Source organism: Leguminivora glycinivorella, chromosome 12 (genome assembly GCF_023078275.1).
Source record: "Leguminivora glycinivorella isolate SPB_JAAS2020 chromosome 12, LegGlyc_1.1, whole genome shotgun sequence".
Lineage (NCBI taxonomy): Eukaryota > Metazoa > Arthropoda > Insecta > Lepidoptera > Tortricidae > Leguminivora > Leguminivora glycinivorella.
The window spans coordinates 16,906,919-16,925,917 of record NC_062982.1 but is presented as its reverse complement, the minus strand read 5'-3'; the positions used below and the strand labels follow the sequence as shown (position 1 = coordinate 16,925,917).

The following is an 18,999-nucleotide window of genomic DNA, read 5'->3' as shown; positions in this document are numbered from 1 at the left end:
CGCTCTGGGAAATTTTGCGTTTCACGCACGCGTCTCGCAGCAGCGTCTGCTAAAATCAAGTCGGCCTTATGACGTTCTTCTAAGGAGCGGTTTTGTCTGTATGCGATGTCGTGCTGTTTACAAGCTTCGTCCAGTCCGTTGACGCCTTTATCGCCGCGAGCTAATCGCTTGTCTAATTTAGTACCAGGCCCGCAGTAATTGTAGCCTGGGAGGTGAAGTTCAAATGGTAGTTTATTTATTAAGTTGTTTAGCAATCCACGACCGCTTACTTTCTTGACTTTTCTCGGCATACTGACTCTGCGAGGGTGTTGCGTCTACTTAAGTACCTATATATATTCTTCTTCTTCTCTTTACGAAGGAACTTTAATGTTTATCCACATGGCAGCGGAAACTACCCATCCAGCAATTGTAAGGACAATCGCACACGTCATCGTTTTCATCGTCCTCCTCCTCCTCCCCTTCCATCGTCGTCGTCGTCGTCGTCGTTGTCGTCTCTGACGCCGACGATGATACCTCTTCATCGCCCTCGTCCAACGCATGACCACCTTTAAAAACACTCCCATGTGGTTTCTTCATACCATGCTCCTCCTCCTCCTCCTCCTCCTTCTCCTCCGCAGATGTGCAGAATGTTACCTTTCGGTTGCTTTTATTTATTTTTTTAATTTTAGAAGGATCAATGTATTCTGAATTGGTGCTAGTAGTAGTAGTAGTAGTACACTCTGGACAATGCATGCGTATGAATCCTGGCAAATCAAGCGCTGAGTCTCGCTCCCAGTTTTTCACATGTTCTTTACAATAAAAATATTGTTGTACATCGGGATCATCTCTCAAATGTTTAGGTAGTATCTTTTCCCAGTAACGAATTTTATACTTGAGAAATTTTAAAAGAATTCTTTTATTCATATGCTTTAAATCCTCCAATGTGATATTCTCGCAGAGTTCATCTCCTTCCATCATTGACAATGGATTCATGCTGTTGCTGTGTGTAGAAATTGATTGATTAAAAAATAGGTATAAAACAAACGTCTGAACCTCAACGTAGATCAGAACAGAATGAAACTTAGAAAACAAAACACGTCTCTTAAAATACGCTCATGGGATTTCCACAACGTGAGCGGTATGCAGTCGAAACAGAAGAGTAAGCATGGTGCTTTGTTGCCTAATAGCATTCGCTGTCTCATAAGCGGACCGTCGGGATGTGGTAAAACAAACGTTTTACTCACACTATTGCTAGAACCGGATGGTTTAAAGTTTCTCAATGTGTATCTGTATTCCAAATCACTCGCACAACCAAAATATGTTTTCCTAAATGAAATACTCAGTAAGGTGGATGATTTATCGTTTTATACGTTTGACGATAAGAGTGATGTCATACCTCCAAATGAGGCTAGTGAAAATAGTGTGGTCATATTCGATGATGTCGCCTTACAGGACCAGGACACGATCCGTCAATACTTCGCCATGGGGCGTCACAGACAGTTGGACTGCTTTTATCTCTGCCAAACTTACAGCAAGATACCTAAACAGTTGGTGAGGGATAATGCCAATTTAATATTACTGTTTAAGCAGGACGACCTAAATTTACGTCATGCCTACAATGACCATGTCAACACAGACATGTCGTGGGAACAATTCAAAAAAGTTTGTGAAACATGTTGGAGTGAAAAGCATTCATTTCTAACTATTGATAAGGAGAAAGAAACGGACAAGGGTCGATATCGCAAATGTTTCGATTATGCTATAATAGTATAAGTGAATTTGTGATGTGTATATATATGTTAGTCGTATTATTGTTTTTAATTCATTTTCAAATATGTCGTCTGAGGGTGCAGATCGTCCATTTGGAGACAAACAATTAAAAAGAAAATTATTAAAATCTGTAGATTCTGTCAAGAAAAAATTGAAATTGCTTCAATCGAACCAAGCTCAGCTGTCCACTTCACTCGAAGAAACATTTCAACCCATTACAAAGCCTCTCAATGTTTTAATATCAGAGACGAGAAATGTCAAGAAGAAGAGCAGCAGCGTTGACAACCCTGATACCAACACACCACCACAACCACTGCCTATTAAGCGGGAAAAATCAACATTGTCCACGGTGGTAAAGGAGAAGCAGAGAAAGAATATTCGAAAAAAAATAGAACAGCTGTTTGAAAAGGACGACGATGAAGAGGATAATTTGAGCAGCGTTCCCCCTAACACCACCCCCAATAAAGAGGTGATGATGGATCGGGAGGATGAGCAGTCTGATGATGATGATGATGAAGTCGGATATGAAAGCAGTGTTGATGACCCACCAATGTATGAAACCCCGAAAACGAAACGGAAATCGCAATCGCCACTGATTAAAAAGGTCGCTGCCGGGGTCAAGATACCATTCGGCGCCTACACCAAATCTGGACAGTTATTTATCGGGAACAGCCCCATAACTCTGTCCCATGATGATAAATCTTTCACCGTTCAAGGAGTATCTTATTCTCTCACACCTGGTTTAAGGGAATTGTTATTTAAAAAAACAATGGATCATAAACTGATCACTGCCAATGACACCACTCACTATGCTCAGATTGTGGATATGACGCACGCGCATCGGCGAGGCTTCTTAGCATCGGAGCAAATACAGGGTGACAGGAGTGACAAATATAATAGGTATATCAAACCTTTTGTCATGAAACAGAATAGATTGGCTAAAGTGGGCGGACGTCTCAAAGCGTCAAAAGCCTTAATTAGACCCCTCGAAACGAAACAGTACTATTCTGACACTGACATCGTTTACTGGAACGATCCCAATGAGCTTGTAGATCGCCTGCGTTTACTTATCGCATCACAGAGTGCCGGTAATACAAATCATACTAACGAAATAAACGCTATTCGGGAGGAGCTTATGGAAGCTGGGATCATTATAAAGTAAATAAAACCAGAACACTCGGTGTAATTTTCTCATTTTCATCATGCCAATCAACAAGTTCGGTCAGTACTTGCAAAAAGGTGGTCACGAATCGTTTTCAATCTCTGAAAACGTATTGGGTAGTAGTAGTAGAAGTGGTGACAGCATCGATTGCGGTGAGAAAAGACTCATCAACCTATCGCCTGGCAAAGATTTGGAAGACGCTACTACTTTATTTCAATTGCAGCGGGAGGTGAATAAAATAAATATAGTAATTACAAATAATCATAAATTCACCAATCTATTAATACCTAGAGTTATAGCAATCGAAGAATCGCTGGGAATAAAACCTCCAGGTCAATATACTCCACACGCTGTGACCACTGACGGTGCAACTACTACTACTACTACTACTACTACCAGACCCATAACAGCTCATACAGCGGTTTCCACAATCACCCCCGCTACTGGCAGCAGAGTACCTAAACCATCTAAACCATCTAAACCATCTCTACCACCCATTGGTTACGAGACAGCAGCAGCAGCATTTGGTAAAACTAAAAAAAGGCCACGGGAAACGGAACACTACAACAACGATACATTACCAATACCAGGTGAATTTGTGGAGATAGAAAACATTATCTCACCATCGGCACCACCACCACCACCCATTGGTAGCAAGGGGGAGGAGGACGAGGGATACTACCACGTTGAGATACCTATACCAGTGGAGATTGAAAACAGTAACAAACCGACATCTCTTCCAACACCGCCTGCGCCACTACAACCCTCGATTGAAGCAGCAGCTAGTGAGGTGGATTACATCTTGGACGAGGACTACATTAGCGCAGTTGATTCTAGTTCAAGTAAAAAAGCGCGCATATTGTAAATATGAGTAAAGCCGATGTCGTCAAGGAAATACATAAAAACGCTAGAAAAATTTCGCACGAAGGCGTTTCATACAGAGAGGGTTGGATGATACTTGGCAGATCGATCTTATCGATTTGCAAAAATACTCGAGAGATAACGGTGGATATAAATACATATTGGTGTGTATAGACACATTCTCAAAGTATTTATGGCTACAACCGCTAAAGTCTAAAAATAAAAGCGATGTTTCAAATGCCATGAAGCGAATTCTGAGCGGTAAAAGACATCCTAAGAATCTACAATCAGACTCTGGCAAGGAATTCTATAATACTGATTTTCACAATCTCATGACTAAAAACAACATAAATCACTACTCCACTTACACCGTCATGAAAGCTTCAATCGCCGAGCGTGTAATAAAAACAATAAAACATTGGATGTGGCAGTCGTTCAGCTTTAATGGATCATATAATTGGACAAGACTTATAGAGGATCTCGCAGAGCGGTACAATAAAAAGATTCACTCCACCATTGGCATGTCGCCGGCGAATGTAAACAAAAGGAACTCTAAAGAACTACTTCGCACGGTTTATAATCATATTAAAATTAAACCGTCTGCTAAATATAAAGTGGGTGATTATGTGAGGATAAGCAAGTACAAGTCAACCTTCGCCAAGGGTTATACAGCTAATTGGACTGCCGAAATATTTCAGATTGTTAAAGTGAAAACTACTGAACCCACAACTTATTTATTGCAAGATGCAAAAAAAGAACCCATCTCTGGCTGTTTCTACGAACAAGAACTGCAAAAAGTTAAATATCCTAACATTTACCTAGTTGAAAAGGTATTGAAGCGCAAGGGCAATAAAGTTTGTGTGAAATGGTTGGGTTTAAACGAAACATCTTGGATTGATAAGAATAATGTTGTAAATTGAAATTAATAAAATGTTGTAAAATAAAAAATAAAACCTTTCATTGAAACCCTTCCTTTTCAGGTAAAAAGAAAAACAAACAGCATTTATACAGACACACACACGTTTAATAAAATTAAATAAAAGATATTACTAACAAAAAAAAATATAGACATAGGTACATATTCGCATTTGCATAATCATAATTACATACTATACTACAAATTACATAATCATATGATCACCTACTGCGAGCATAACACATTGGCATAGTGTATTCGCCCCCTGTGTCGTATAGGGCCCCCTTACTTCGAACACATCAGAGGGAAAAGTTTTTATTAATTTAATGAACTGATTGTAGTTGACGTTTATATCTCCGGTAGTACATTCTATATGATCTGATAGAGCCCTCCACATTTCGTGGAGGGCATAATATTTTTCATCTTGAAACTTAAAGTGTAACGCTCGTAGAATGAGCGTCACTTTATCATTAGACAATAAATGGCGATTTCACATCGCCATAACGATAAAAGTGAGAATCGTTCTAATTCTTGAATCGTTATGCCCTTTATCTTATCTAATCTCTCTCGAGATGATGATGATGATGATGATGTACACGACGACGACATGATAGTTCTGCAACAATAATTTTGTGTAAATCTATAGCACTTAATTAATAACACCTTTTTGTTCAAAACACGCACACGCACACGCACACAACACGCACTGATAGTTCGGGAGAGGGTGGTGAGCTCTATTCGAACGCCAACTCGAACGTTTTCCCCACCTCCCCCAGTACAATAAGATGTTTTTCACCACCGTTTAGGGTGGCCAAGTGATCATCACTGAGCATAGAGAAGCGCCCTGGCAGTGACACGTTCCCATAATCCTCGATCATAAGCACGACCTGCCCGTTCGACTTGTCAAATTTGGACTGGAAGCGTTTACAGCCCGTTATCAAAAGTTTCTTCTGCCTGGGTAGGTCCCTGAGTGGGACCCACTCGATGAGGTTGGCACCGACTGCGTTGATGGCCTCCAGGTTGGCGGCTGTGGTGTTGTTGGTCTTTGATGGTGATGATGATGATGATGACGACGACATTTTCGCAGTTTTAAGATAGTAAAAACTCACTTTTTATAAATTTCGAAACAGCAACAGGTCAGCGCGCAACTGTGCGTATCGCTTAGATAGATCTGTGATTGTATCGAAACAGACTCGCGCTTATATATACTGATTCGGGCGTTCGAAATAAACTACACACACGCGCTCGCACGCACACAAATGCACACTCTGAGATAAAGATCTCCCTGGGGCGAAGATAATAGGCTTTTTTATCTACTTCCTCATAATTCTTTTTAATAGCTTTCGTATATGTTTACGCAAACTCGTATCCGACTCGTTCGTGTTTAATAAGAGCGCGTAGAGGGGCCCATTTCTAGGTTTACGCATTAGCAAAGACGCACTTAATTTTCGCTCAATATCCTCACTTCCGTCATCATCATCATCATCGTCATCGTCGCCATATTCACGTTCCACACCCCCTTCGAAGGCCTTGCAGACTGAAGTGGGTGAATGTATTAATGCTATCAATTTGTTTTCAAATTGTTTTTTGTCTGTTAATTTGAAAATTGACCCAGATGGTATAGGTTTTTGTGAATTATATGTTGAATTCGATATGTTGAAATCCTCCATGGTCACATAATGCGAAGTGGAGCAAGACACTCCCCGCGAAGCCCAATAATCCACCGGTGTTAATACTTGCTTTGGTTTGGATGATGATGGCGTTGACGCTGGTGACGGCGGTGGAGGTGGTGGCAGCGGTGTCGATTGAATAATCGACCTCAAGATAGACTCCTTCCCATGGTCGCAGCCTTTAACAGCACAGTGGTGGTTGTGACACGCTTTAGGACTCTGCGGTGATGATCTTGACGGAGCTGGAGATCCCTCTGGAGTAGAGTGCGGTCGTGGTGTGTCCGGACGTAGAGCCATTTTTATTTTCTTATGCATAGCACTATCACAGCGAGGAAGGTAGTCGAGTATATGTCGCTCTTTAGCACTGAGAGCTCCTTAAATACACCCAACGCTCGATAGGTACATATGTAAACAATCCGACTAGTATGCTAATGTAATAATCTAAGCTACAATGTAAACTCGATAATGGTGGACTTCTAGGTCTCTAATTATGGATAACTAACGATTGATGCGGGATTCTTATTCTCACACATTGTAAATTTACCCTGTTTTAAGTTTTCCAACTCAATCGTAGCCCAACTTATCAATTCATCCAGGCTAGTTTTATACACGGAACAATCGCGAGGTGAAGTCGTTTTATCCACAGCATCATCATCATCACCCGTATCATTACGAGGCTTTATTCTAGAAACTAATAATGGTTTCCGCACGTTTTCCACTTTTTCGGTATCGACTATAGGTTTTTTATCCACCCTTATTGAGAACTCAACCCCAACGTCGTCTCGCACCACTTGGGCGTAGGTGTCCTTCGACCAGGTCTGTTTTACAGTCACTTCTCTACGGTTGCGAACTGTGGCATTCTCACGAGAAATTTCCACCCGAACCACATTGACATCGGCGTCTTCGGTGCATATCGGAACTCGTGTAACTTCAGTCTGCTTTACCCATACTGAAGTGGTTGGCTCCATCGATCCTTTGGACGCAGTCAGGAGTTTGATGAACCAATCACCCCTCATTACGTCCCCAGTTTTATCCATCACTCGCGCTTTGGTAATATACCACTCGTTCGCAGATGTACACGGCGGGAAATAAATGTCGCGCACCATGGGGGTTAAGGTGAAATTCTTTTTCTCACTAGTTATCGACGACTCGATAAGTAGGAAAACCGAAAGCGGTAGCAAATTCGAGATGAACATGCTCGTTTCTATTCGAACCGACGCGATTGAATACATAATGAACACCCTAGTGCTCTAGCTTTTATATTATGAAAATTGGCACATGTTATTATGTTGCAACTGTTTGATCTCATTTCAAAGCCAAAACCAAAAATATTTGCAAAGAAAATGTCGCTGATTACTAACATTAACAATCCGCGCCAAGACACAAAGGTTGTAATTAGTCACACGCTACAATGTAGCATGTTAATAAATGTCAGCAATTAACATTAAAAATCCATGCCAATAAATAGGTAAAGGTTAGTCATATACTACAATGTAACATGCAAATACGATTATGATCTTGGAATAAGTTCATACTAGGAAGCGTCAACAATATGATTAAGGGAAATAAATCATTGTCCGATGGCTGGAATTGCAAATTACCACTGAGGCTCTATTTTATGCAAATTACTTTTTTTTCCATTCCGATGAAACATTGACTCGGTTGCTAGCCTTAATTTGGTGAAATAAATCAAATCGATCGCTGGATTTACCACAAAGGATTGTAAATTATAGATATTTTTTTTTTAATTTATGCAAATAACTAATTTTTCCATTCCGATGAAACATTGCGCGCCTATGCCTTGAAAAAGATAGGTACATTTGTTAAACAATGCGCCAAACTCAACCTTAATGACTAGGTTAATACCATTTGCAAATTACAATCAGATGAATCTTAAACCCACGCCTTGAACTTGTGCCAACAATGCGCCAAACTCAACCTTAATGATAAGAGGTCGAATCGAACGCGAAACTCAACCTTAATCGAGGTGTGCCAGAACACTGTGCTTGTAAGGTGTGTTTGTACATACCCCGAGCTGTGCCAGTACGGACCATATTACACTACTGTCATAATATACTTATCTACACAGTAGTAGGCTTAATCTGCCAAAGGCTTAGTTAGAATATACTTATGATAGGTAGATATATTTTTATGTAATTTTGATTGCCTAAAGACACATGTTACTCGTACCTTAATAAAAGTACCTGGGTGACCGAGCTTCGCTCGGAGTTCGAAAACTCGAAAAATTCGCGTTTTCCAGGACCTAAAACTGAGCTAGATCGAATTTTCACCCCAGAAAATCCACACGAAACATATTTTAGCGAAATCCTTAGAGCAGTTTCCGAAATCGCCGGATATATAAATAAAAACACTGGCCGACCTACGACTATTGACGACCGGTCTGGCTCAGTCGGTAGTGACCCTGCCTGCTGAGCCACGGTCCCAGGTTCGAATCCCGGTAAGGGCATTTATTTGTGTGATGAGCACAAATATTTGTTCCTCAGTCATGGATGTTTTCTATGTATATAAGTATGTATTTATCTATTTAAGTATGTATATCGTCCCTTAGCACCCATAGTACTTTGCTTAGTTTGGGGCTAAGTTGATCTGTGTAAGGTGCCCCCAAATAAACATATAAGAATTTCTCGTTTTAAGATATGAGAATATACAATAAAGGTTCATGTATTTAAGTAGTCTACCATCCGATTTGGGCAAGTGGAGTCTGGTGAATGAAATGAAAATGAAAAATTTAATGTTTCATTTAAAACATAGGTCAATTTACATTGATATGGATCTCCTGGTAGGTATACAATATACCTGTGGCAGGCCGGAGATTCTGTTATAACCTAGTAAATAAGAAAGATACAATGATACGTGATTTACGAAAGAAAGATACAATGATACGTGACTTTTTTTTTCTTTGTTTTGTAATTATTATTTTTTCTTTTAACTTTTGAATGTGCTTGTATTGTTTTATATGTGTTGTATGTTGTTTATCACGAATAAATGATTGGATTTGGATTTATAGATAAATCATAATTTATAAAAAAATACTAGGTAAATCCATAACTACGTAATAATGTTACTAAATATGTAGGTAACTCATCACAGAAATTATTACCTTTTAAAATTTGAAGTCGTTTACTTTTGGCGGATTTTTCCACGTAAAGTCACCTCCCCATACTAACCTTTCCACCTGTTTTTGTATCTTACCTAGCCACCGGAAGCCACACAATAAGATCAGACCCTAGCTTGTGGGAACCCGGGGTCAATGACCCAGAGTGCATCGGCGTCTGCGCACGGCGCAGTAATAACCCACCTTTGATTAAAAAGACCCAAAGACAGTACAAGCCTAAAGCATTTACGTCCTTTTTTAATTTGGTTGGTTGATAGTACCGCACTAGTTTAGAGAGACGTATGTCTACTTATTTCCTATATGGCTTATGTTCTTTGAGAGTATAGTAGTTGTGTGCCGTGATTCAGCGAGGCAGGATTGTACACTTTAATTGCTAAGGAAGGAAGCTATTTACATATTTTAATAACAGTAGTATCGTCGGTGAATTGAAAAGGCTTATTGAATCACGCTTCGACAGCTGTCAATTTAAGGATTGGTAATTAGAGTAATAAGTTACTGTTTACTTCTTTAATAGGGTCTGTCCTGGTTTTGAGTGTATTACGGTATATTTCGACTACCTTTGGAATGTTGGCGAATTCAGAACATAAACATTTTGGGAAAATTTCCATTTTTTTAATTTTCGGAATTACTAGCATTCACCTTAAGGTCAGGTGGGGTAAGGGAAACATACTTCATTTTTTATATTTTACATCGAGCTCTAATCACTTTATTTAATGTCGTATATTCATCTTGACCGACACAAAGTATGCTTCTTTAAGTCTGCTTTCTAGGGCGAAATTAATTTTTAAACTAGCTTTATTGCATGTAGCTGGAAATTTATAAAATGTTTAGGCTGGTCCTGCCGTTTCCCTTTCCCGAGTTTTGGGGTAAGGGAAACACTTCGCTAAAATCTTAAAGTATTGCTGCTTGTGTGGATTATACCGGCAATGTAAATTAAAAAAAACATCACCAATCAAATGGAGACTTTGGTTTTTTGATATATAGTTTAAAATAGAAAATATTTACATAAATTGAAATTCGGGGTAAGGGGAACATATGGGCTTGAGACAGGGGTGGTTAACTTAAAATTATAATTGTTTTTAAAGATTTTTTTACAAGTTTTTTTCGAAAATTCAAATTTCAGTATTGCAAATTAAAAAACGACTATTAATTATTAGTAATTATTCGTATTTAAAATACTGAAGCTTGGATCAATACAAAATTTCTGTACTTATAGAATATGTGTCTCTGAAAATGTTCATGACCCCTGAAATCGGGAAAAGGAAACATATGTTCCACTTACCCCGGCTATGGTAGTTCCCGTTACCCCGGTATGTCATTTGTAGGTTGTGTTATGAATCACGTTGAATTTTCATATTTACAGCATAGTTTTCTCAAATTCAAATACCAGACATGAACATTAAACATATAAAGGAATATTTACAGATATCAAAAGTCTTCGGACATGACTTTTTGCTACCCAAATCACTACACAAATAATACTCGTCCAACTCGTGGTCTTGTAGCACGACAACTGATTTTTTGTTTTTGTCAAGGACGCACACTCCTTAGAGCTAGCGCTATTTTTGTTTTTGTTTCGGAACTAAATCCTAGGTAGTACCTTACCGACCACCAAATGACCCAGCTACAGTCTATGAATTCAGAGTTACCGATCAGTGTTTCCCTTCCCCCATAGTCCCCCTTACCCCACCTGACCTTACCTAAATTAAATTAAGTTAGTACTTAGTAGATAATATGCCTAAGTATTTGTCTCATTTAATGATACATTTTTAAAGCGCTATAACGTTTGAATAACTTTAACTGGACTATGGTTTTCCAGTTATTAATTAATTCAAATGTCACTTTCCTCCGAATCACCATATTTATAGTGTCGTATATAATACACTAATATCCGAAACTAATAAACTAAAACGCTTGACCATAACGGTGTTTTACTGAGAATCAAACTCGTATCTCGCCTAATAAACTCTTGGTAGATGAACTTTACAACGACCAAAATAAAGGTGACATTTCAATGACATATGAAAGAGATTTAAGAGGTAAGGTAGCATAGTACGGCCAAAGTATTAAAAAATATAGGCACGGACAATGTGCCAAAATATGTATATACGCGACTATATTCCTCATGCTTTTAAACTAGTGGATACATAATTTTGACAATTTGTCCGCATCTATATTTAATACCGTGTAATGTGGGATCCGTTTGATTTATGCGGGAACAAAACTGGAAACTGTTAATAAGGAAATGCGGTGCTTCCTTTATGACTCGTTTGTTCTCGTTTATGAACATAGTGAAGAGAAATATGCAGGTTATTACGAGTGTGGGCAATCTGGAAAAGTTTAGATCTAGTAGTAGTAATTTTTCTATCCTGGTTCTAAGATATTACCAGGCTAGATTTTGACGCACGAAGAAATTACTTTTAGATAGTTTAGGGATCAGAAATTAAATTACGCCTGTATCCCATAAAGGGTTAGGCAGAGCACATGAACTACTCGTTTCAGTGCCACTCTTGGCAAAAGGAGGTTGAAAGAAATTCAAAAACTATGATATTGCAGTGACAGGTTGCCAGCCTCTTGCCTACGTCACAATTTAACCCATATCCCACAGTCGACTACTACGACACCCACGGGAAGAAAGGGGGTGGTGAATTCTTAACCCTTCACCACACGGGGGACCATTGCAAATTATTGCAATTGTGTTTAATCTCAATTGTTCCGAAATATTAAAGGTAAAAAAGTAATTAAATATTTTGGTAAACGGTTATCTCTGATAATATTCTCCTTTAAGCGATTATATTTTTTTGATCCATTGTCATAAGTATTTATCATGCATCTCCAAGTACGATAGAGGCATTAATTTTTAACTAGTCACTAACAATACTATAAATAACGTTTTAAAATATTGCTAGTTGTGTTACACTGAACATGCTGTCTGTGTGGAACCGAAAGAGTCGACTTACACATGGGAACCAATACATTGTTCGACATTCCGCAGACTCGTCAAAATGATAACCTCCTAGTGACCTCTCTTAACCCTTTCTTATTTTGTTGCAGAGCAATGTCTCGGTGGAAGGGAAAGCTGAGGTAGCCGGCAGATGGCAGCAGCGCCGGCGATGTTCCGGCCGGGGCCACTGGACCCCTGCTACGCTCAAAGGGTAAGTGGTTCGGCGCGGAGTTCATAGATGGCGCTATTGTAAATACTTTTTTTTTAGTTCAGTAACGGAACATTATGATTTTATCGTTTTGTCGTCAATTGGACTTGCTTAAGTTTAGAAACTTAACGAGAGTTGGGCCAAGCTATTATTTTGTTACATATACGGCTAGCTTCTGATCTTCCAACCCAGAAAATTAGGGATGTCTGTGTTAGGTTTTGATCTTATTAGTTACGGTGATGACGCGCGAATTTCTCAAATCGAACCTTTGATGACATAACAATTTGAATAAGACAAACGTCATCGTGAATAACACGATCTATACAGTGTGTTGTCTAAGTGTGAGCTGAAAACGGGAACAAATGAAACACGTGGAATGTGTTCCTTTTCATGTTCTTGAAACAATGGAACTCAAATCTTATTCAAAACTCGACACTTAGAATACGTTATTTTGTTTTAAATTAACAATTTTACCCGTACATCTGTGTCTTCTGATGTTAATTCATACATATAATTCGTAGTCGACAGATTTAATATCAATTAAAAATCAGAAGACATTGATTGTATAAAAACTTATATGCACTCTAAATTAGGGTAACCATGAGTTCACGAAAAATTGGAACATCCTCGAGATAAAAAGGCGAAACACATCCTTTTATATTTTCACGCGCTACATGAGCCGTGGAATACATGAATAGCAATTTCGGGGCCACTTAATTTTCCCTGTGGGAGTTACGGGGTACTGTGACCAACCACACTGGGTGGGACAGTCCCGTTTCTACTAAAGGTTTTAGTTTCGCTTTATTGTTTTTGAAATCTCCTGACTCCGGGTTGCGTAAGCAAAAGGATAGGGTTGAGTGGTATTTTGTATTTCGTTTATTTTAGCTAAGTAAGGTTGTTCTCTGAATTGGATATTTTCAGGCCTTTGATCGCGAAATGTTTGTTAATGAGACTAAAAATACGATTTTCCAAGTTAAAACGTGTCTGGTGAAAACAAGATAGGTAGTTAGGTACCTATTAGTAAGAATAGGCATTCTACTATAGGTACCTATCTCACTTTTCAACGGTTCATAATACAGGTATGTTCCATACCTATGAGTGCTCAGTATGAGTAAATAGTTACTGAAATTGCCGGTTCGCTTTTGTGAATCGAATATAAGCGAATATTGCTTTGAGAATCAATTTTGAAATGAAAATTGGGTACAATTTTGTCCGATAATAGTATAATACAGCTAATTTAATATGCCCATGTAAGCCCTACGCCTGACAATTTCTAGATAAGTGTCCGATATTTACGTTATGCTCAATAAACCTGTAAGTAAATATCGCTTGAGCAAATTATTCAATAAATCAAGTTCGGCAAACATATTTACGCTAGGCAAACATGTCAGATTCGGTTTTATTAAGATTTTAGGTACCTACCTGGCGATAGCAATATAAGTAATATACTGTATTTGTGCCTATACATTTTATTATAACACAGTACCAGGTAATCTAGGTATGGACTTACATTTATTAAAAAAGGAATAATTTTGTCAATAAACGAATGATTATCGTCGCTGCGCGTGCAAATTTCGCTAATGTGTTTTTAACCTACTTTACAGGAGACACAAAAAACTGTTTATTTCGGCAATTATTGAACATAAATAAATCAATATTTTTATGGCATAAGTATTTTCACTTTTGCATACATTAAGATATAACTTGAAATTATATTTCAGTTATTATAATGTTAAAAAAATATTTTTTCATAAATATGTTACATAGCGATTATAATTTGAGTCGTAAATAACCGGTATGTGTCTTACAATCACTTAACTAGATTTTATTCTTAAGAACCAAAAAACAATTTGTGCACTTTGTCGTCACATGGTTATTTAATCATATGATTTGAATTAAATATATTTATTTATTTATTTAAACTTTATTGCACAATATAACAAATAAAGTACAAATGGCGGACTTAATGCCTAAAGACATTGTTGTTTATTTGTAATTTATCAATTCATTTTCGAATTAATTATTTTAGAAAAACCAGGATTTAATACTATAAGCTTTATACACAATACCATAATAAAAAACTCGATTAAATTAATATATTACTATCAATATATTACAACTATAATAATATATTTATTCCATTAATTTTTATGAATGGAGGTTATTTCGGTTACAAAGTTGCTCAATGTGGTAAACATTTATGTATTGAATAAGTTTTCATTATGCATGTTTAACTTGAAAAAACCGGATAATGCTAGTCTGGCTCGAACACCGAAGGTTACGTGTATATTTTACAATTTTTTTTTCTCACAACTATATCAATAATCATGTAGTGATGTATGGTGTAATACGATTTATTTTCCAAATTTCATAGTTTAGGTCAACCGGAAGTAGGTACACTATTAATTTTGACTTCCTTGAGAGTGTAGATTTGTTTCAACTCAATTAACCTATGTTGTATTTACTTAGAAATGAGGTTTTTTTATAGCTTCAAGGAACCTGTACCGTTCCTTGAGTATAAGGTTTTTCCGAAATAAAGAATATTGACAAATAGATAAAGAGATTGACAAGAAAGTACATAATTGTATAAGGGTTCTATTTTCCCTTTTGATCTGAAAAAGATAAAAAATCTTTGTCATTCAAAACTTTATGTGATTTCTCAAGTCAGCTTTTTTTCATTTATTAAACATTTCATTTTCATTAATTTATTTTAAAATGTTTCCAGAAAGGATAGATAGATCTTATCACACAAAATTTCATACAAAACGATGTCTTACCACTTCAAGGCAATGTTAAATCACTTGCTATTTTTATGAGTTACTTGGCATAACTTTATCTTATTTCGATATTTTGTAATATACGTTTACACGCACTGAACCCTACACGAAATTTGTCAGTATACTAAACACTAATAAATTTCTGACAGTTAATATTAAAAATCAAATTGAAATGATTTATTTTTAACAAATATTAAAAAATATATGGGCGTCACATACCTACTTTTGATAAAACCTGTAATACTGAAATGAGCTCGACGCTGTTTTTGGAGCGTATATATTTAGAAATAAGGTTTAAAATGGCATTAAAAACCAAAAATCGTTAAAAATCACATAGCGAATTTTGCACGCGCAGCGACGTTATTCATGTATCAAACCACTGGATATATATGTTCAATCCTGCGTTTGTTTTAATACTATTAGTTACAATAAATCGTTAGTAGTTAGGCTAATCTTTTTGCTAATATAATGAGGCAGACAATTAGAAAAATGTAAGCACGATGTCAAAAATTTGCATTGTGTTTGATGCACCATATATTTGAAATATAGCAAATTGAAATGGCTTATCAGTTATATATCTACAGCACAGTATAATAAAGAGTACTATGGCCACTCCCGCTCCCCGCTGAAAGTGCCGCCCACCCCCACTCGGTTACCTCACAGTTACCGCCTGTCAAAAACACGAACAGTCGACTTGTCATATTTCACTCATACAAGCATAGTACGCGTTCACCTACACGAGCTAAGGCTGTGTGCTAGGAATGCGCCTCTTTCAATATATTTGATCGCCAGTGTCCGAGGTGTGCCTACAGTCCTACATACACAAAGTAATAACGAGTACATGACTTGCTCTCGACTAGCACAGTAAACCAGTATGCCTGTTATTATGTACTCGTGACAAGATCTACCGTATATTGTTCCTGTGACAATATTATGGTTTTAGGTCAAGTGTCTTGAACGGATCCAATATTGTAGGTAAATTGAAATTGCATTGTGGCCGTGCTCTCCTGAGAGGCAGTGTAAACGTCGTCTTCACACAGTGATAAGTATGATATATTGCATTAGAAAACGGTGATTCATATACATTATATTATAATATAATATAATATAAATATTGGGGGACACCTTACACAAATTAAGCAAAGCTTGTAAAAGCGACGATATACATACTTAAATAGATAAATACGTACTTATATACATAGATACATATTATGCTCGGAGATTCAGTCGATTCAGAGTCAAACGAACCCGTCGCGTAGAAACCTTCTCATACAAAGTAAGCTGCACTCTAATTTAAAATAAAATAAAAATTACGAAATTACGTTAAACTTGGCATGATCATTTATTTACTCGGTACTAAGTTGTTTTTGTTTCTATTTTTTTTAATAAGTGGAGCAAATAGATCTATTTGTACGAGAAATTTGCTCATTTATTTTATGCTCATGTCAAAATAGTGTTTTTGTCATGAAAGGTTTTTAAATGAGATAGCAACATACGACAGCGACGGCTAGTCTCATGTTACGCTTAATTAGTATGAGAATATTTCCCAAATTATATGGAGAACGCTCTAGAACGGCACCGCAATAGTCTTAATACAATACCGTATAATCTGCTAATAATAGATACATCCTACCTGTCGATTCCAGGCGTCGAGATATTTCATCCCGCCAGCAAACGCATTGTTACTGACATTGACACGCTGTGCGAGAGTACAATGCGTGTGCTATTTCTAGTAGGTACAGTTCGTGAATAGTTTTACAGGTAGAATTGGTCATGGTCATGTAATAAAATATATATTTATGTCGGAGAATGACCAAAATGTGGTTTAAGATACGTTTTATGACGCTGTATTTGACAAATAGAGCAAACAAGGGTTTTACAACTTTGTACAACCTGGCTGGTATTCGACTGAGTTCTGCCAAAACGTCAGAGAGGACGCTACAGTCTAAAAGAACAGAATCGAAAAGACAGATGATGAACAGATGATTGGAGGCTGCTAATCGTTCTGCAGGGGAAATGGTTGATGAGTGCTGGCGTTGTTGAAGATTCATGGCGGTTTGCTCGAAATAACAGGCGGAATGTATTCTATGATGTGATTTGATGTGTAATCGGTTTTGTGCAGTAAATTCTGTGATATGGACATGGTATTTCATTGAAAGCTCTTATAAACAACTACGGAAGGTCCTGAGGTCCTGACAACGGTTCTGGTATGATACGCCCACGATCCGACATATATTTATTACATGATCATGATTGAATAAAAATAAATTAATTTATTTAAATAACATAGTCAGTAATTAATACATAATAAATAGACAACAACAAAACAAACAATGACTTATATATTAAGTAGGTATATATAAATTGTAGTGATCATCGGCTTATAGACATACCTATGCTGCATACATACATTTACAGTTATTATAATCACCAAGTATTATTAGATAGATATTCATCGTTATACCTACGTATAATGTAATACCTGGATTGAAATGGTTCACATTCTATTTACTCTCTACATCAACTTTACGAATACAAGACCGTGTCCTTGTAAAAAGAAAGAAACATGGTTCACCTAGTAATTATACCATCTCGTAATATTTGTAGGTATAATAAGCAAGTATCTACATTAGAGCAATAAATTTATTTTCGTGACCTTTGTGACCTTTCAAGGGCAGGAAAGCAGTCTATGGTAGTAGGCTAAAAAACGTTATGTTGACGAAGAATACTTATTTTCCACAACAGATAGGTTCATGATTAATGCTTTATTTGACCCACAAGGATTTATTATTTGATATTACATGTTTTTGTGACAGTCAGCGCCACTCCTTCATGCATCTTGCCATTTCGCTAGGTGTCCGAATAGTGATGATTCGTTCCTCACTCTAACTGTTTTTCATTTTAAATATGGAGTCAAATTAGTTCCAACGGCTGCCGCTAGCATCAATATTTGACGTTTCATAAGATTAGATGTATGTGTGAAAATCAGCGCAGCGCCACTTGTCTCATTCATTTTCTTCGGTGCACGACTGGTGATGGACAGTGCTGCCCTCTCTTGATTACGTGTATTTGTGGAAACCAGGGCCACTCCTTCAAGCAGCTTGCCAATACGTAACCGGTCCTTGCACCGGAAGGAAGGGTCGCAATTAGGCTCATGACATACTGTTGCGAACGTGTTTCGTTTGCATATTTTACCCTTTTGCGACCACGTGAGTCTGAGTATGCAGTAGGAGTAATTACTCGTAAGTACAATGTATTAGAGTGTAGTACCTATATTCGGGAACTTAATAAGAAACGAGTCGCTTAGTACAAACGTCCACTTGTCCAGACTGGCTTACCCTACGCACACCTCGGACACTGGCGATCAAATATATTGAAAGAGGCGCATTCCCAGCACACAGTCTTAGCTCTTGTAGGTGAACGCGTACGCGTACCTATGCTTGTATAAGTGAAATATGATAGATCGACTGTTCGTGTTTTTGACAGGCGGTAACTGTGAGGTAACCGAGAGGGGGTGGGCGGCACTTTCAGCGGGGAGCGGGAGTGGCCATACTGTACGATAGTACTCTTTATTAT

The 18,999-nt window shown here is 37.6% G+C and overlaps 1 protein-coding gene across 1 annotated transcript in view; it reads left to right on the top strand.

Annotated features, from left to right (window-relative positions):
- The window catches only part of LOC125232181, a 262,234-nt gene that overhangs the window by 151,759 nt on the left and 91,476 nt on the right, over positions 1 to 18,999 (top strand). The window contains 1 exon segment of the mRNA XM_048137811.1: positions 12,549 to 12,649. Coding sequence (XP_047993768.1) covers positions 12,590 to 12,649 — 60 coding nt within the window. The 5' untranslated portion in view covers positions 12,549 to 12,589.